The 20,976-nt window shown below is 47.1% G+C and overlaps 1 protein-coding gene across 2 annotated transcripts in view; it reads right to left on the reverse strand.

Annotated features, from left to right (window-relative positions):
- KIAA0586 (KIAA0586 ortholog) overlaps positions 1–20,976 on the reverse strand; it is a 2,241,463-nt gene that overhangs the window by 501,164 nt on the left and 1,719,323 nt on the right. For both annotated transcript variants that reach the window (XM_069637413.1, XM_069637412.1), the window contains exon 27: positions 20,557–20,688. In XM_069637413.1, the coding sequence (XP_069493514.1) occupies positions 20,557–20,688 (132 nt within the window). The remainder of the gene's footprint in view (positions 1–20,556; positions 20,689–20,976) is intronic.

Genomic DNA, 20,976 nt, shown 5'->3' on the forward strand with positions numbered 1-20,976 from the left:
GATAGATATCCAGTCTAGCGTCAGCAGCTCGTACACCTCTACCATCTATCCCTCTTGACTCGACCGCGCCACTTGTCTGCTCCGGATGTGACGTTGGCTGATAAATATATAACATGCATTACTCACTGTAATAGCATTTCTGATGATTGTATCTGCTTAGATTCACATGCTGAGCATATAGTCCAACATCTAATGGAAATCGCAGAGTATTGAATCTTTCTTTCCAAAGATCGAAAGGGACGTCGACATGGGCGTGACTAACACTATCTCTAACCAGACGTGTAGTGTAACCAAAATCCCTCACGCTTCGAGGTCACCCTGATTGTATTTATTCTGCCGTGAGGGAGCCTTTTAGTCAGCGTGAGCGAGAACAGAAGAGAGAAGGTGTACGAAGTCCATGTTCCTTCTACTCCACGAGGTAGGAAGGGTGCACGCATGTGAAACTAAGCAGATACAATCATCAGAAATGCTATTACGGTGAGTAATGCATGTCTTCTGAGTCTTGTGGATCCACTTAGAATCACATGCTGTGCATAGACTAGCGAGCAGTACCCGGAGATGGTGGTGGGACGTGTGAAGGAACAGTAGCAAAGAGATGTCTTCGCACCGCTTGTCCCACCGGAGAATCAGCTCTAGAGTGTGCATACAGGCAATAGTGTTGTGTAAAGTTGTGTACAGAACTCCAGGTTGCTGCTTTGCAAATTGAATCTAGAGGAACATTTGCAATGAATTCTATGGTTCTGAAAAGATGCAGAGTAAAATGTCCTCCTGTAGACGCTATTCGTGCTCTACGGGTAGGGGGAAGTCTCTGCCGAGTACATCCATCAGAATATTGAGTTCCCCTGGAACATGTTGTGAAAGGAGGAAAATGTGTTTGAGTGCCTACTTCCAGATGTTTTGGGACAGTTTGGACAGCCCTAGAGAGTGAGTGCCTTCTTGTTTGTTTAAGTAGTACATGGCCGTGGTCCTGTCCGTGAGGACGAGAACTGTTTTCCCATGTAGGTGTGTCTGGAAGGCCTTCAGGGCCTGGAACACTGCTAGCAGTTCCAACAGAGTGATGTGATTGGATACCACTGCTGGAGGCCAAACGCTGTGCGCCGTCTGTTGAAGGAGGTGAGCTGCCCACCCCGTCAGAGATGCATCTGTGGTGAGAGTGGCTTCCACTGCAGGGGTGGTGAAGGTTTTCCCCTGCAGGTTTTCCCTTGACCACCACTGCAGAGACTGGACAAGGACTGCCGAGACAACCACTAGATCGTCAACTGGCTGCTGGCCTGACAACATTGGCTCGAGAGCTACTCTTGCATGGGGCGCATGCGCAGTCAAGCGTGAGGAACTAGGTAGACGCAGCAAGCCATCATCCCATCAGTCGCATGGCCTTGCGTACGATCACCTGGTGATTGGCTACATAGTGTCGGATCTGGAACAGCATTTTTTGGAACCTCTCGGAGGGGAAGACGAGCCAGCCTTCTGTCCGAATTAGAGCCCCCGGAAATTGTTTGTCCTGGCTGGGGGTCAGACTGGATTTCTTTTTGTTGATAGAGGATCCAAGGTTGAAGAGGAGATCTACTGTCTTCTGAGTATTTGTCTGGCATTTTCCATACAAATCCCCTGTTATGAGCTAGTCATTGAGTTAGGGATAGGCTGGGATGGACTGCCTGTGCAGGTGAGCCGTCACTACCACCAGTACCTTTGTGAACACACTTGGGGCTGAGGCAATGCCGAACGGGAGAACCTTGAATTAATAGTGGGTGTCCTCTCTCATGAACTTGGCCATTTCTGTGCACGGGCAACATTGAAATATTAAAGTATGCATCTGTCCAATGTGGCCATGTAATCCCCCTGCTGCAACAGTGGGATTACCTCCTGAAGTATTATCATCCTGAAAGTTTGAGGTTTGACATACTTGTTTGCAGGGCACTGGCCTAAAACAGGGCGCATGGTGAGATCCATTTTGGGTACGAGGAAGTACACTGAATAAATACCCTCGTTTGCCTGGAGAAGGGGGATGCCTTTGATGGTACCGTTTTCCAGCAGGACCTGAACTTCTTCCAGCAGGATGTGCAGGTGTTCTGGCGACAGGCGTCTGCTTCTCGGTGGGTGGTAGCGATATGGTCTGAGAAACTCAATACAATACCCATGGGCAACGGTATTTAGTACCCAATGATCTGCAGTGATCCTCTCCCAGGAGTGGATGAATCAAGACAAGCGACCCCGACCAGGGAAGCGTAGGAGGGGACCTGAATCGGCAAGTCACTTTGAGGTGGAGGCTGGGGAGCCTCTAGGAGTAGAGTTTCTGCCTCTACCCTTGCCCCTACGAGAGCCTCTTTGCTGGTATTGGAAGTTATTGGAGGAGCCTTGAACAGAGGACCAGGAGGTATTCCTTGAGCCGTATTGCCACTGGGGCGAGCAGGAGAAGGAGTGGCCATGAAAGGACCGGCGTGCGTTAGAGCCTTCACGCTGGTGAAAGGGTTTAGCCGTGATCTGGCTAAGTGACTGTTTCTTTGCCGTCTCTAGGGCGCTTTCCCAAAAAGGTTGGAATCCTCCACTGGCTTGTTAAAGAGGTTTGAGATTTGGGTTTGAACCCAGATTGTTTTAACCAGGCATGCCTTTTAAGAAGGGTTCTCTGGGCGAGGGTGCGTCCAGCGGTTTCAGCCGAGTCCAGTGTGTTTTTCAGTATGTTTTGGGTTAGTTGTCGGTCTTCAGCCATGACCGGGCAGGCTCTGGAACATCCTGAAGACCATCCTGCACTGGGCCCCACTGGACATCACTGTAACTGGCCAGGAACGTGGTGTTATTTGCGATCCTAGGCTGCAGAGGCGGTGACCCGCTTATCCTGGGCGTAAAGCTTTTTGCAGTCTTTGTCCAGAGGGTGTTCTGATGACAGTGGTACCCCCCCTCTTCCGAGTGGTCGTAACGACCAAGGAGTCTGGTGTGGCATGACCCCCAATGTAGAGTGGGTCGGAGGGCGATGGGTCGAAATCATTTCTCAGCCTGGTGGTTAACTGACCGTGTGAGGGATAGGGACAGCAAGGAAGGGGCCAGACATCTCTTTATGGAATTTAGTAAAGAATGGCCTGGCTAGTTGGAGCCTTTCCCTTGAGGATATCCTCCACGAAGTCTGAGTCTTGAGCGGCTTAGTGCGTTGCAATTTTAAAATGGTCGGCTGCTCTTTTTAAAATTGAGTTGAACAGCATCTGGTCGTCAACAGGTGACGACTCTCTTTGTGGAGGAGTAGAAGTGGGATCTAGACAGATGATGTCCGGGTTAGCTGTATGCGTCGGTGTAAGTCAAGGGCCCTCAGCCTCCGCCTGATCCCAGTCTGGGTCCTGATCAGCTGGGTCTTGATCAAAGCGGTTAAGCTCTTCATAAGAATCCTCCTGGTTTGGGTCATCTGGGACATTCAAGATGTCTTCTTGGTGTCCCTGTGCAGAGGTGGGGAGATTCTGCAATCTGGAGGAGATGGGGCAGGAGTCCACTTCCCTAGGACTCTTGGGTATAATATATTGGTCCCAAAAGTCAATGAACTGAGCCATTTTGTCCATATATTGCTCAAACCTTTCCCTAGTCCATTGAGAAGAAGCTGAATAGTCAGTAGGAAGGAAGGGCTGCCCTGGAGGGGGAGGTTGTTCACAAGAAGGCCTAAGAGAGAGGCTGGGGGACCTCAGAATAGTCCTCTCGGAGAGAAGGGGTGCCCTTGTACTCCTTGGCTGCCAAAATGATTTCCGAAAGGCTCTCTTGAAGCTTCAGTGGCTGTATTGAGGGTTTCAAAATGCCTGAAGGCGCAGTCGTGGTCGGTGACTTCACCAAGTCCTTTGGCGCTTGTGCGCCCTTGGATGGCGGGTCGACAAAAGTGTGTTTTTTAGGGGGAACGCCTGTTCCGGAAGGATGCCAGTTGCATGCCGCGAATGTGGATGAGTGGAGGGCATCGAACTGTGAGGTTCGGAAGGTGCTGTAGAAATTTTCGGTGCTCCTGTGGGTGTGGAGCGTTTCTTCAACGACTCCGTCCCAAGAGGCCTTCGGGGTTGATGTGCTTGAGTACACGTGGTGCGTGGGTGCTCTTGTTGCCGAGGTGTGATCTCCTCATAACAGTGCCGATGGCCTGCCTGTCGGGGCCGGGGACGGGCATCTGGGAGCATGCAGGCTCCGCTGAGAAGTCGATGGCTTCCAATTCGGAGCCATGGCTGCCGATGGATTTCTCGTCATCTGAAACAATGGCACAGACAGGGGAAAGGATTTCGGCCTGCATAGCGTAGGCCACCCACCGCTTAGTCCGCCTGTCTTTCAACGTCTTTGTTTGAAAGAGTTTACAGGCCTTGCACAAGCGCTCATCGTGGTCACGAGGAAGACACCGATTGCATCGGCGAAGGGTGTCTTTCCAGGGAAATTTGTTGTTACACTACGGCCAGAATTTAAAAGGAGTCCTCTCCATAGCAGAGGTTAGCGGCAGCCAGAACAAGAAGAGAAAGAGAGGAGTGAAGAAAATACATTATTCTCAGAGCGGGATAAAAAGCCCAGGGCCCCACTCTCCCTACTGAACCTCATCCCACAAGGAGAGGACAACAAGATATAGACTGCAGACCTATAGCAGGGCCAGATGGGAGGGTGATGAGTATTCAGTGGGAGAAGATTCCATCGAAAGAACATTACCGTTCAGTAATTTCTCCTTCAATGGATTGCATTCTCCCACAGATTCATCATCAGATAGACTCCTAAAGCAGTACGGAGGCGGGATGAAAGCGCTCAGACAAGGAAGCTTCGCAAAACTGCTCCGCCGAATCGAGCGCCTGAATCAAATGCTACTTCCAGGCAGTAATGCTTGTTGAACGTGTGGAGCGACGACCACATCACTGATTGGCATACTATACTGCCTTTACTGGATGCCCCTATGTAAAGCAGATGATGCTGCCATGCTCCTGGTGGAATGTGCCCTGATGCCTGCTGGCAGATATTTCCCCGATTCCTGGTAACACTCTGTAATGCAGAGAGTTATCCCCAGAGAGATTGGCTGATTTGACACAGCCAAACCCTTTGTGGGCAGAGAGAAAGCCACAAAGAGTTGGCCATTGCATCTGAATTCCGAACATCCATGCCGCCATCAAAAATGTGAGAACCAAGTTTAGGTCCCAGTTCGGAACCACAAATGTGGTAGGCTGAAGCCTATTTAGAAGGCCCTTCAGGAATTGGGTCATAACCGATATCGTGAAGAAGGATTGCTGATTCGGAGACCTCTTAAAAATAGACAAAGCTGCCAAAAAGCCTTTGACTGTACCAACCTGGAGGCCTGCGCAGGCTAGCAATAGAAGCAACTCCATCACTGTTGTGGTGGGACAAGCGATAGGATATATCCTGCGTTCCCTGTACCATGCCTCAAATCTTCTCCATCTGCACGTGTAAAGCGATTGACAGATGGTTTGCGTACAGCCACAGCACTTCAGCTACCTCTTCTGAGGTCTCAGTCATATTTCATCCTCTCAAGAGCCACACATGTAGGTCGAGGGATTCTGGGTTCAGGTGGAGTACGCAACCTTCCAACTGGGATAGGCAACCAGAGAGGTGGGCAGATGGTCAGTTCTAGGCGTTCTGAGTACCATGGCCTCCTTGCCCAATCCGAGCAATCAAGATCATGGTGGCTCGAAACCTCCTCACCCTCCAGAGAACCCACAGGAGGAAAGGTATCAGAGAGAAGGCATGGTGGAGGTTGAAGACCCACTCCACCAGGAATGCATCTCCTAGTGCACCTTTCGCTGGGAATTCCCTCAAGCAAAACTGTCTGCACTTCGAGTTGGACCTGGTGGCAAACAGATCTGCTGTCGGGCTACCCAACTGAGCGAGACCATGCTCTGCCTACTCAGAGTGGAAGCCAGACCGTTTTCCGTTTCTGCTAGCTGGACAGCTGAAGCAGAGAGCTGGTGCTCCAGCAACCAGTACCATAGTTGTAGCGCCTCCTTGCAAGGGGGTAGAGACCGCACACCCCTGTTGGTTGAGGTAGTGCATGGCCACTTTATTGTCTGTCATAACAAGAACATGCTACCGTCTGAGAGAGGGCGCAAAAAGCCATCATGGGTAACCTGATTGCCCACAGCTCCTACCTGCTGATATGCCTCCGGCTCTCCATTGGTGACCAAAGGCTGCTAGCCTGCAAATCCCCATAGTGTGCGTCCCAACCCTTCAGGGACGCATCCGTGACCACCTGGGTTTGGGGCCATGGTGGCCAAAAGGGTTCCCCTGTCCTCATGTTTTCTCTGATGGCCCACCAAGACAGGATGTTGGCAACTGACATTGTCACTAAGAATGTCCTTCATGGAATTGAAGTGCTGGGACCACTGACCGTAGCCGTTGCAGAGAGCGCATACACAGTCTGGCCTCTGGCACCAGAGATATGCAGGAAGCCATGAGACTTAAGAGGCAGAGGAATGAGGCTGTTGGTTAATTGTCATGGTTCTGGAAGAGTTCGACCACTTGCCTGACACTGGTGACTCTTTCAGTCCCCACCCGTGTGTCCAGGACTGCTCAGATGAACTGGAGCTTCTGCGTTGGTGTGACATGGCACTTCTGGAATTTTAGGGAGAAGCCCAACCTGTGTAACAGTGCGTAGATGTCCTCGAGCTGAGTCGATACTCGCTCTGGTGACCTCCCTCAGATCAGCCAGTCATACAGGCGCGGGAATACGCAGAAACTGGATCTCCTGAGGTGTGCTGCCACCACTGCCATCAGCTTGGTGCAGAAGTTAAACCAAATGGGAGCCCCTTTAATTGGTAATAAGTGTCCCCCTATGTCGCTTCTTAGGAAACGCATGTACTTCCGATGAATCAGCCCATGAAAATAAGTGTCCTGAAAATCCAGCAACACAACCAGTCCTGAAGTTGCAGAGCCTGGAGAATTTCTTTCAACGTCACCATTTTGAATGTGTCCTTCCTCAGGAACGTGTTCAAGGCCTGAGGTCCAAAATGGGACAGAGCCCTCCTCCTTTCTTGGGTACTAGAACATAACAGGACTACCAGCCCGATCCTCTTTGCTGAGGAGGCACCTCTTACACCGCACCCTTTAATAACAGGGCTCCCAGTTCTTCCTGGAGCTCCTCTTTTGGTTGTTGGTGAGAGGGAGGGGGTCTGTCTGGCAGTTTACTCAAAAATGGTAGACAGTACCAGCATTCAACGTGCTGCAATGACCAGGCATGAGAGTTTATCTCCTTCCACTGAGGCAAGTGCTCACAAATTGGCCCTCCAATCATAGAAACATGAGGGGAGAACTCAAAGCAGCTTGGTGGGCACTGCCACCCCTACCACAGTCTGCTGACCCCTGCATGCTCTCTGACCAGTCAAGGATGCGAGAAATGCCTCTCCCCTAGCTTGGCTTGCGGGAGCTGTGCTCTTTCCAAATGGAAGGTACGGATTATAGCCTCTTCCCTGGAAGAGAAACCAAAATATTGTTTAGGCAGTTGCTGCGCAGCCAGGCCCAGCGACTTGGCAGGTAATTTAGAGTCCTTGGATTTTTCCAAGGACTCACCGGCCTTAAGGCCGAACAGTTGCTCGCCATCAAAAGCTATGTCCAGCAGCTTAGCATGGGCATTTGGCGAGAATCCAGAACTGTGCAGATAGGCTGCCCTTCTCAGCATAGTGGATGATCTCACTGCTCTGCCCTCGCAATCTGCAGTGTTCAGGCCAGACTGCAGTGCCTAGCAAGCCACCTCCTTGCCATCACCCACAAGCTGCAGAAAACCATCCCTCATTTCACCAACAGGGATGTGTTCTGCTGCCTGCTCGACAAGTCTCCACAAATCATGGGAATGTTTGGCGAACTCACAGGATGCATTCACAGCCTTGAGTGCCATACTGCCCAGAGCAAAAATCTTTTTCGTTAAAGCATCAGTCCTCTTAGACTCCCTGTCTGTTGGTAAGTTCCAGGTAGATGTTTTTGGTCTGGAGCTCACCATAGCGGCTTACACTACTAGACCTTTAGGAGTAGGGTGAGTAGACAGAATTGGCAAGTCCCCCCCTCACTGGTTTGTACTTCTTGGTAAACTCCAAATCTACAGTTGGAGTGGAGCAAGGTTTCAGCCACAATAGCAAACATTGAAGAGCAGCGCCCTTTCTGTTGGAGGGCCTTTGTCAAGAATATCTGTCCGGTCATAGGCTGACAGAGGCTTTGCCAGGGCATCCAGACCCCAGGCTTCCACCACCCACTCTACCGTCCTGCAGCACTGGGCATTACAATGTCCATATGAGGCAGCTTGCTGCATGTCTAGGTCAGGAGATGTGTCCAGAGACCACTTGCATCATGGAGCCCTTCCGCAAGAGCAACCAAATCAGCCAGGTCAGTAAAGTAGTCATCTCCACTGTACACAATTTTCCCACACTGATCCAAGATGGCGGTAATATTATTAGTCTTAACTCTAAGCCCATCGTGTTGTGGTCACATGGTTTGACACGCGTCCTTACAGCGAAGCGCATACCGACACAGTGCATCAAGGTAATATTAACAAAAGTAACTCCTCATCCGTCCGTGATTGCAGTTTCTGGCAGCAGAAAGGCACACAGATTCACGTGCGTGGGAGGTAAGAGATGAACCCATTCGGAAACCAGTCGGGCTTAGCAGACAGGCATGAGACTGTCGTTGACAATTAATGACATGCTTTCCAATTCAACACGTTCGCATGTTGGATGTTGCAGTTTTCCAGCGACACACGATGCCCTTTAACATCTCCTCAAGGCAATTAGAAACGGCTGCAGACAGTATAAAATACATGTGCCCCAGCAAACAGGGATCAAAAAGTAACAAGCAATATGGTGTCTGGATATTAAATTAATGGAATCCACTGTATTATTTTGTAGGAGAATTCTCTAACATAATGCACACTCACCTACTGAAGCATCTACATTGACAGGAGAAAATTAAAAAGAGAACAAAAAGAAAAAGGAAAAATAGAAGGTTAGTAATACTCAGCATTATTGCAAGTTCCTGATGGAATTAGATACCCAATGAATAACAGTGAATAGTAAACTATACCACATGTTTTGTTTGAAATCTAGAAATAAAGACAGAAAGAAATATTGTCCCATTCTGTCTTCAGATAGAAGGAATACTTCTGAATACGCTGCCCATTCCCCTCTGCCACACACAAACCTTAGTTTCAGTCACTTATAGAAGTAACACCAAAAAACCAAGCACCATTTAGCATAATAGTAATAGTTTTAATGTTTGTTTGTATTACAGTGCTGGTGTAAACATCTAAGTGGGTTCTTAGACCAAGCCATCAAATCAATACAACTTCGTCCTGAAGAAGGCCCAACAACAACAGCCTAAAAGTGTTCGGAACAACACAATAAGGCCTAGGGGCTGAAACCTATGTCGAATTTTCCCAGGCTAGAATGAACAGCCTGTGCGCTGGTTCTCCAGCATACCGGTGGAAATTAAACACCGGCACAGGTCTCTTATAGGCCGTTCAGTGTGAATTAGATAAGGAAGGACATAAATAGTTGATCCTCAATAAAAGTTCTGTGTGTTAAAGAGAATTGAAATCATAGTTCTTTATTTATTTAGATTTGTAAAGCGCACTGCAGCCCACGGGCATCGAGGCGCTAAGATGAGCTTAAGATGGCTTGATTCTGGGTTACATGAATGCCGCCCATGGAGGATTCTTAAACATAGTAAAGGTTTCTACAAGGTATCCAGTTAAAATTTCAAATGAACAATTTTGAATGCATTTTTGTCGGAAAAAAAAATGTTGAATATATATATATGTACTTTGTTGGCCGAAGACCAACCGCCTCATGTGTTTAATGTTAGAAATATATAGCCATAAGCTTGACTAAAGTGCGGCCATTTTAAGGTGACTGAAATCGCCATTTTGTTTTCTCCAACGTTTGCCTTTTGCTTTGTGTCAAAAATGCTTTGCTGAAAAATTATTCTGCTCCACTAGTGCATAACGCAAGGCTGCGAGAGACATGTTGAAACATAACGCAGCAACCCAGACAGAAATGCCCGGTCTCCTCCCTCACAAATCCTTGGAAGTAAGCAGCAAGGCATTCTAATCAGTACACAGGTGCCAGCTAGTCTCGTCAATACAGTAGAAATGTTAGAAGCGAACATTAAATGACTTGAATTATCCTCTTCTTTGCGGCCCCCCCTTTCCTGAGCCTGATAGAGCCTTGTAGAGCAAGCTGACCCGCAGCACCCAAATAGAAACTAGGAGATAGCAAGGCCTGGAATGTGTCTCTCCCCTACACGCAGCTTGCTTGCAAAAACAGAAGCATTGTGGTCTTTAAAACAAAGACTTATGAGTCATACTCGTCACCATTGTCAATCATTGTGCCCAATTCAGAGGAAATGTATTAGGGGCGATATTGGATGTGTCACTACTGATTTTATGATGCTTGCTTTGTATATATGCAACTGTTGTACGATTCTCACTCCTTTGCGTCCCCGGGGTCCTGAAACACACGTCGCGGGGCGTGGGACCCAGTTGGCCAACTGAGACTATTTGCTTTGCAATAAACCCTAGCTTTTGGGAATACAACCTCGTATCTGGCGTATCAGTTTGTGTGTGGTGATTGTGCCTTGTTTCCATACGCGAGGGTGCCTCAGGGGCCCCTTCACTCCCACTCCCTCCCCAGCACTATCTTGGTAAGTCTCTGACCCGTTTAAGATAGTCAATTGTTTGTCCCTCTCCTCTTCACCTCTCCCCTCCCTCCCCACCTCCCCTCCTCCCCCTCCTCTTGTCACTCTTGCACTACAACAATTGCCGTCAGGCACAGTAATGTTACTGCTTGTATTGTTTCTCCTTTTTTTCCTTTCCCTTTCCTCTCCCTTTTTGTTCCATGCACTTGTACTATCTGTTATGATTTGATAGTTATTTTTCACATTCTGATCTGTTTCAAGGACCTTTAAGAATGTTACTGTATTTCCCCATGCTCCCTCCCTCCTTGAAGCACATTGTGCATAGGCGCTATACAAATAAACAATCAATCAATCAATCAATGAGCCTTTCGCACTTCTTCCAGAAAAGCAGCAAACTAGTTTATACAGACAGACACACACACACACACGTTAGCAAGCTAATCCTACACTGAGCATGTGACAGGGATAAACAGTGGGTGTGAAAAATCCACCTTCTCTGCCCAGGGAAGTTGGCTGGCAACGTCTTTGTTTGAAACGCCCTTCACTCCCTGACACCCTATGCTGCATTAGTGTGGGACAGGATGGCATTGCCGACCCTTGCCCCACAATCAGCACTGTGCATGGCGTCATGGAGCATCAAGTGTATGTACGTTTTTCTATTTATTTTTATTTTATATGGTTTATACAAACCAACATACAATAAGACCCCTCCTCCCTATCTCAATCTTCCCACTTATTCATCGCAATCCATTTGTTCCACTTATTGTATCTAATACCTCCTCAACAGTTCAGACTGAGTAAGGAACAAAGTGACTTAAGTAATCCTTAAATACAATGTACACTAACCGCTATTTCCTTGTCAATTGTGCTGTCTTTCAAACGTTTTTTCAATTCATCAAGAAATATTACTAGAGAGAACATACGTTTACGGTTTGATCCATCAAACATCCGTTCCCACCAGTCAGCAGCACACACGGTCTGATGTTTCAGTATTACAGGGCCAAGGATACGAGCTCTCAGTGTACAGAAATTTGGGCAAAAGAGCATTAAGTGTTTTAAAGTCTCTTTACAAGATTCGCAAAAACGACAAGACAAGTCTATGTTTGGTTTGCGTGTACTTAAGCGTTCTTTAGTGTCCATTAAGTTTATGTACATTTTTTGAAAATGCAAGCTAGGATGTTGCAACATTGATTGCATTGGGGATCAAACGTCAGAGGCACACTTCTAATGTAGCTTAAAATGCAGTGTACAGGAGCCAAACAGGTACTGCATTGGGAGGGCTCGTACTCCACAGTAGACCGGTCAGAACTCTAAACATCTGCCCAGGAAGGTGCAACTGTTAACATCGGTCACGTGATCTAGTTTGCAAATATGGCGTCAGCATGACTTCTGTTGTTCTTTGAACCAGTGTCGGCATATGCATTGCTTAACTGATGCTATTAACAACAGAGGCCAGCCGGTGGTGCCTTCATCTTACTAGCCTAGCTGAATAGCACCAGTTAATAAAAAGCAGACACTTGATCCTGAGGCTGCCGGGAATTACAATCCGATAACCAACGTTCTGTTTCTGTTAAAGATTCTGGACAACACACCTTACCGACAGCTTTAGGAACACATCCAAAACAACCGTCTTCTTAGCCCTTGCCAGTCTGGCTTCAGGGCAATGCTTGGCACTAAGAGACTGTCCTACTTGATCTTAGGGCTAACCTGGTGGATATCACTGATAAGGGCAGGATTGCCATTCTAATGCTTATTGACCTCTCTGCAGAATTTGACCATGGGGACTACTCATTGCTGCTGGAGAGATGGACTAAGCTTAGTAATTATTACAATTCTGCATTAGCTTGAATTGGGTCTCTTCCTGGCACTTGGCTTTCAAGAGTTTCAGTAGATGAGTTTAAGCAACGACCAGTTCCATTTCTTTGTAGTGTCCCTCAAGGGTCTCGTCTATCCCCAACACATTTTAACATGTATACCTGTCCTTTATTTGATCTCTTGGACAGTGTTGGGGTGACATATCAAATCTGCTGATGACACACGAGTTGACAGGTAACCTCGATTTATCTATGATAAACAAAATATACTCCCTTGTACAGGCTGTTACACTTCGGCAGACAAAATCTTCCCTGCGCTGTACGTCCCATTCACAGGCTCCTTTGTGGAGCAGATACAGGTTGCCATGGTGTCTGTACAAGCTACGGCGGAACCCGTGTCAGCTGATACGGCTCGTACGTGAAGGACGTACAACAAAGCACGCCCCTCTTATGGGTTTAAGGGGTTTAAAACCAGCGTCTTCCAGCGGGCTTGTTGCTGCTAAGTAGTGTTTCTTACTATTTGTGGTTACGTCCGTTTTCCTTTGTGAAATCTTGTCACGAATCCCAACTTGATCTCCTGGTTCCGACCCACGCCCGAACTTTTGGATTGTTAGTCTCCTATTCCATTGACCCTTCATAGACCAATATGTTATCGACCTGGACTGCCCCTGGACTGCCACCTCTACGCCCTCATCATTGTTGTGATCTTCTGCTATTTGACACGGAATGTTACTTGGATTATTCTTCCCTGCTCCTGCTGTCTTCGCAACACCTTCGTCAGCAGTTATACGGAACACTTCAGTTGCTCCAACTCTCGTTTCGGAAGTCGGTGTTTCAGGTAACCAACTATGTTTATGTTCTTCTATTTCTGCCAGCGCCATCTTTGAAAATAAGTTCGTTGAGTATTGGAGTTCAATGAATGTCCCAAATCCAGTAGAGAGGATACCAACAGAGCAGTAGTAGTCAAAGTGCATATTGACGCTCTCCTGATCCTGCACCAACCCGGATCTAGTGCGACCCTCGTGCCGCCCGGGTTTACTTCCCTGTACTAACTTCCCCGTTTATAATTTTTTCCTGTCGTTTTCTCCAATCCTGGATATCATTAACCTTTGAGAGTCCCACAATTCAGGTCTGTAGTTTTGACTAAAACACTCTACAGGAAGAATCCATTAGATTAATTCACTCATATGGGCTTACTTCTTTACTTGTAGGTCCATTCCAGGGAAAGTTCCACTCCAATCACTGCCTAGGTATTTCCTGTCCCATACTGTGCTTAATTGCTTACTTGGTTTCTCAGCACTGTCTAATCTCTTTGCATTCCTTTGCAGCTTGGGTATTGGCGGTGTGTGTTCTCCCCGCTCTTTTATTCAACTTACACCTCTGCCTGTTCCAATTGAAACAGCAGAGAGGTACGTTGTAAAGAAGAGCCCCTCTCTTGAGGAAGCCTGAGTCTTGAACTCAGGGGAGCTGGAGTTGGAGGCTGAATATCAATTCCTGTGTACATATCGTCTCCAAGGTCATTATCTATCTTCCTGACCTATTTACGGAGCAGTGAGTAACAGAATTAGCAGCCTAACAATGTCCACGGAGACCAGTGATGCGTTGAATCAGATCATGCAAATGGTCACGGATCTACAAACCGACTTGACCAATGCACAAGAGGCATTACGTCAACGTATGGATGCTATCCAGGCCTTGGTAACTACCCCAGCCTCAGGCACTGGTGCTACTGCTTCGGGGTCTGGCTTTCCAGCTCCCGCACAGGAATCCAATCCCATCCTGCTTAGCACCCAGTTTCCTCTGGCTCCTCCAGAACGCTTCCTGGGGGATCCTAAACAATACAGGACTTTCATTAACCAGTGCAAGTTGCACTTCTTGTGTCGTCCTGCTTCGTTCCCTACTTCCACGACTAAGGCGGCTTTTGTGTTGTCACATTTGGGTGGCACCGCTGCCGCCTGTGCAAATCCATTGTTAGAATCAAATAGTCATGTTCTCTACAATTGCGATGCCCTTTTAGGTATGATGAGTAAAGTATTTGATACACGTTATACTACTCAAGCTACCGACTTGGAACTATTGAAGCATCGACAAGGGAACAATTTTCTATTGGTTTATCTGGCTCGCTTTAATCAGCTGGCAGCGGAAACAGATTGGCCCGAAGAAAAGAAGACTGCAGTCTTCTATCAAGGTCTCTCTGATGAACTAAAAGACATTCTCTCCACTGTCCCAGTGGTTCCCACAGCATTCGGGGAAATGCTTGATTTAGTCCTTCAGATTGATGCCCGTAAAGCTGAAAGGCGCGGAGAGAAGAAACCTGCTCTATTCTCCTCAGCTCCTACAGATGCTTCATCCTCAACGCTTCCTGCACCAGAACCTATGCAGATCGGTGTGGTTAGGGGTCCACTCACGCCTGCTCAAAGAGAATATCACAGATCGCACAATCTTTGCATGTATTGTAGGGCCTCTGATCATCTGCTGCCCGAAAGTTCCAAAAAACCTAAGAGAAAGGCGGGAAACTCCAAATCCTGACAGTAGATGGAATACCTACGTCGGGAGGACCACCTTTGGATCTCAGATACAGAATCCGGTTCAGCTGGTCCGCCTTCCTGTTACATTTTCTTTGAATCAAGATTGTTCGTTTCAGGCAATGCAGTGATAGATTCGGGAGCAACCGGTAACTATGTTTACCAATGCTTTGCTTCTATGTCAGGCATACCGCTAATTCGTAAAACTATACCTGAAACTGTTAATGCGGTGGACGGTTCGATCCTTGTCTCTGGAAAGGTAACTCATCAAACGGTTCCATTGCATATGAGCACTGATGAAGGCCATACAGAAATGATATAATTGGATATTATCAAAGCTCCGGCCTACAAAGTCATCCTGGGTATTCCATGGCTGCAGTTCCACAACCCTGTCATTGATTGGTCTACTTATCAGATCCAGTTTCCTTCCAACGTTTGCAATAGTCAATGCACTTCCTTGCTTGGAATCAGCCAGGATAGCCCTGCCAAGGCACTGGTATCCTCTACCATGCATATTGGAGCAATATCAAACAACCTCGCGTCGATGGTTCCTTCTCATTATGCAGAATATTTGGACGTATTTGACAAAGGTATGGCAGAATCTCTACCTCCACATCAGGCCTATGATTGTCCGATAGACTTGATACCAGGGATAAAGATACCTGCTGGAAGGGTCTATTCACTCACTCTCAGTGAAGATGCAGTACTCAAAGAGTACATATACAAGGTTCTTGCCATGGGGTTTATTGGTCCTTCAAAATCCCCAGTTGCGTCCCCGCTCTTTTTTGTTCAAAAGAAAGAAGGGGATTTACATCCATGTAATGACTATCGCGCCTTGAATGCAGCTACCATAAAGAACCAGTACCCCCTTCCGCTGATCTCTGTTCTCCTTGATCAGTTGGGTTCCTCAAAAATATTCAATAAACTCGATCTCAGAGGGGCCTACAACCTAATCCGTATGAGAAGAGGGGATGAGTGGAAAGCTGCGTTCAAGACACGTTACGGTTTGAGTACTTGGTGATGCCCTTTGGGCTCTGTAACACACCGGCCACCTTCCAGGCATTTATGAATGATATATTCCATGACATCCTTGATCAGTATGTGGTAGTTTACCTGGATGATATTCTGGTCTATTCGCAAAACCAGATGGGCCATGTACTACATGTCAAAACGGTGCTTCAACGGCTGAGGCATCACATAAGCCGAAAAATGCATCTTTCATGCCTCAGAGGTGGAATTCTTAGGTTACGATCTCACTAGCAGTGGAGTTCGTACGAGTCAATCTAAAGTCAGTGCCATTTTAGAATGGCCAGAGCCCAAAATCACGACAATCATTTTGGAGTTTTGCAAATTTTTATAGGCATTTTATCAACGGTTTTTCGGAGATTTCTGCGCCTCTTACCTCTTTGACCAGTGCCAAGGTGCCATATGTATGGTCATCTGAAACCCAAAAGGCTTTTGACCAATCAAAAGCCGCTTTCACTTCCGTGCCTGTCCTCAAACATTCCGATCCTGATCTCCCGTTTTTTGTGCAGGCTGATGCCTCGGGTTATTCAGTTGGTGCTGTCTTGTCTCAACATTGTCCTCTTTCCGGCGATATACATCCAGTTGCCTACTTTTCTCGCAAGTTGACACCTTACGAGAGGAATTATCCCATTACGGAACGTGAACTCCTAGCCATCTGAGACGCTTTTATGGAATGGAGACATCACCTCTTGGGGGCAAAACATCCAGTAACAGTATACTCGGATCATAGAAGCCTGTTAGCTTTCAAATCAATGAAATGTCTTACTGCCAGACAGGCGCGGAGGCACTTATTCTTTTCAAAATATCAGTTTATTATCACCGACCGTCCTGCCAAGGCCCAAGTGTCAGCCGACACTTTCTCCCGCCTCCATGCGGGGAACCAGTTCCAGCGAAATGAAGCATTACCTCTCTTACCAAACGAAGTTGTTTGTGGATGTTCTGTTCAACCGTCCTTATGTTCAATCATCATTGATTGGGTCTCAACCCATCCCACGGAAATTGCCGATTTCAACCTGGAACTAGTTCAAGGTCTGCCATTCATTCAAGGACGCATCTTCGTTCTGCCGGGCCAGGCCCGGACCTTGGCTCTCCAGTGGTCCCATGATTCTCTGGTTGCTGCACATCCAGGAAGTTAGAAAACCCTCGAGGCATTACGTTGTTGGGCTTGGTGGCCTTCCATGGCACGCGACGTAAAGGATTACATCATAACCTGTGACGTTTGCACCCAATGTAAGACCTCCAGAGCCAAACCTGTGGGTTTGTTACAGCCCCTGCCAATCCCATACAAACCTTGGCAGATGGTGTCGCTGGATTTCATTGTTGACTTGCCTGACATCCAGGGACACGACACCATTTGGCTGATTGTGGACTACTTCACAAAATTTGCTTTGTTCATTCCTTGTTCCGGTTTGCCCTCAGCTCCTGGTCTGGCTAGATTGTTCATGACGAACGTATTTAGTTTCTTTGGCTTGCCATCTGTCATTGTCATCCGATCGTGGGACGCAATATACCTTGCGATTCTGGAAGTCTCTCACGGCTTCTCTAGGTATTGAGGATAGGTATTCCTCGGCATACCATCCTCAGACTGATGGGCAGACTGAAAGAATCAATCCCACTATCGAACAGTTCCAAGGCTGCTTATTTCTTCAGTTTCAACAGTCATGGTTCACTTCATTGCCTTATGCTGAGTTTGCATACAATAATTCTATGCATATGTCCACGGGGGGTGTCTCCCTTCTTTCCCTTATATGGTTGCCACCCTAGGACACTCCCGCTTGATCCGACCTTGCCGGATGCCAACCCGGCCGCAAGAAATTGCGTAAGAGATCTAGACCAAGTTCATCGGGATGTTCGCTGTCACTTGCTTTCGGCTCAAGATCGTGCAAAGTAATATGCAGATGTTCATCATTCGCCGGCACCAGTCTATCGGAATGGCATGAAAGTGTGGTTGTCCTCCCGTAACTTACGGATTGCTGGTAAACGCTCTCTTCTGCCTAAATTTGTGGGGCCCTTTACCATTTCTGATGTTATTAACCCTGCAGCAGTGAAGTTGTCATTGCCACGTTCTAGGCGAATTCACCCGGTCGTTCACGTCTCTCTGATCAAACCCTTTGTCCGGTCTACTCTACTACCGACACGTCCTTCACCGATTTTGGTGGACAGCGAAGAGGAGTACGAGGTCTCACGCATTTTGGACTGCAAAGTCTCTAAGGGCACGGTGTTCTATCTGGTGGATTGGAAGGGTTTCGGGCCTGAGGATCGTACCCGGGAACCTTTGTCCAACTTGCATTGCCCTGATCTTTTGAAAGAATTTCATTCCGCCCGGGGGTTGCCGGTGTCTTTGGGGGAGGATGCTGTTACACTTCGGCAGACAAAATCTTCCCTGCGCTGTACGTCCCATTCACAGGCTCCTTTGTGGAGCAGATACAGGTTGTCATGGCGTCTGCACAAGCTACGGCGGAACCCGTGTCAGCTGACACGGCTCGCAAGTGAAGGACGTACAACAAGGCACGCCCCCTTACGGGTTTAAAACCAGCATCTTCCAGCGGGCTTGTTGCTGCTAATTAGTGTTTCTTACTATTTGTGGTTACGTCCGTTTTCCTTCGTGAAATCTTGTCACGAATCCCAACTTGATGATCTGGTTCCGACCCACGGCCAAACTTTTGGATTGTTACGTCTCCTATTCCATTGACACTTCATAGACCAATACGGTATTGACCCGGAGTGCCCCTGGACTGCCTCCTCTACGCCCTTATCATTGTTGTGATCTTCTGGTATTTGACACGGAACGTTACTTGGATTATTCTTCCCTGCTCCTGCTGTCTTCGCAACACCTTCGTCAGCAGTTATACGGAACACTTCAGTTGCTCCAACTCTCGTTTGGAAAGTCTGTGTTTCAGGTAACCAACTATGTTTATGTTCTTCTATTTCTGCCAGTGCCATCTTTGACTACTACTGCTCTGTTGGTATCCTCTCTACTGGATTTGGGACATTCATTGAACTCCAATTCTCAACGAACTTATTTTCAAAGTACATATTGACGCTCTCCTGATCCTGCACCAACCCGGCTCTATGCGACCCTCGTGCCGCCCGGGTTTACTTCGCTGTACTAACTTCCCTGTTTATTATTTTTTCCTGTCGTTTTCTCCAATCCTGGATATCATTAACCCTTGAGAGTCCCACAATTCAGGTCTGTAGTTTTGACTAAAACACTCTACAGGAAGAATCTATTAGATTAATTCACTCATTTGGGTTTACTTCTTTAGTTGTAGGTCCATTCCAGGGAAAGTTCCACTCCAATCACTGCCTAGGTATTTCCTGTCCCATACTGTGCTTAATTGCTTACTTGGTTTCTCAGCACTGTCTAATCTCTTTGCATTCCTTTGCAGCTTGGGTATTGGCGGTGTGTTCTCTCCCCGCTCTTTTATTCACTAACACCTCTGCCTGTTCCAATTGAAACAGCAGAGAGGTACGTTGTAAAGAAGAGCCCCTCTCTTGAGGAAGCCTGAGTCTTGAACTCAGGGGAGCTAGAGTTGGAGGCTGAAAATCGATATCTGTGTACATATCGTCTCCAAGGTCATCTATCTTCATGACCTATTTACGGAGCGGTGAGTAACACAGGCGCGGGTGGTTATGAATTTCCTTGCACTCAATGTAGGTAAAACTGAACGGCTCATTGTTGGAACTACTCAACGTCAGAATAAGCTAGAGGAGAGATATGGTCCATTCAAGATCGCCGAATGTATCATACCTGTTCTGCTGTCGGTTAAGACCCTTGGGATCTATTTTACTCCAAAAACATAGCACTCCTGAGATCCACCTGCGCACATACCATCAAGCAGATGAAACAGATTAGACCTTATTTATTAATAATTTGACTTTTTTTGGCTGGTGCCCTGTTCAATTCAAAAATTGATTACTTTAACAGCTTATTGGCAGGCTCTTCAAAAGCTAATCTTAACACCTTGCAGGTTATACAAGATGATGCAATAAGAGTAGTCTGTGGACTCGGCAGGGTGGATCATGTTAAAGAAAGCTAGGAGAACACTTCACTGGCTGCCAGTTCATCACAGGATTTCACATAAAGTCCTAACACTTTACTTAGCTTGGGGCCTTCCCAGCTCAACATTTCTATCTCACTGACCACCTGCACGGTGCTCCCATGTCTACATCATTAAGATCTAATGGGGAGAATAAGCTTTACCACCCTCGCTCTAATCTCAAGAACTTTGGTGGAACAAGTTTTAATGTGTGTTCGCCTGTTCTTTGGAACAACCTACCAACATGTCTCTGTGCCTTGACTAATATTGTCAGTTTTAAGAAAGCAATAAATATACTTTCTTTTTTTAACTCCATTGATTGATATCTGTAGTACTGCTATGACTTTCTGGATTTTTTTTAACTCTTCTTTGCTGCCTGACTTTTCTTTGCTCGTATTGTCTGTTCTTATATGTGCGCATTGAGGCCCACGGGAGAGTTGCGCGTAATAATAAATTAATAGTAATAGGACACAGGCCACCATAGGCAGCTTTTAAGTCGAGAAGGTTAAAATTAAATATAAACAAGATGCATACCTGATCCCTGAACACTGCCTGATGTGAAGCCATTGGGGCTTGATTTAGCTTCACTAGAAGGGAAAGGACTGGATCTCTGTGTGCTGGATGAGGCCGCTGAATTACTTGTCCTTCACTGGGCGGGTCATAGTCCTATAGAAAGATAAAAGATTAGGTTTAGTGTCATATCTGCCCAATTTTCATAAAGTCACAAAAATGCTTACATTGCCAATTTTCACAGTGTATTAAAATACTTCCAGTTCCATATGCCATGCATTAGATATTGCCAGTTTTCATAGGCTAGGTAACCAGTGCAATATGGCGAGCTGGGAGAACTGACCATGCTTATTTGTGAAGGCTATGATGAATCGGGAGCATTTGTCCCTTCTCCCCAAGGGTGAGCCACCCACTTTGAGGCTAGGCAGGAGAGCCCGCTCCGCA

The sequence above is a fragment of the Ambystoma mexicanum genome, chromosome 14 (genome assembly GCF_040938575.1).
Source record: "Ambystoma mexicanum isolate Mex_15411 chromosome 14, UKY_AmexF1_1, whole genome shotgun sequence".
NCBI classification, from domain to species: Eukaryota; Metazoa; Chordata; class Amphibia; order Caudata; family Ambystomatidae; genus Ambystoma; species Ambystoma mexicanum.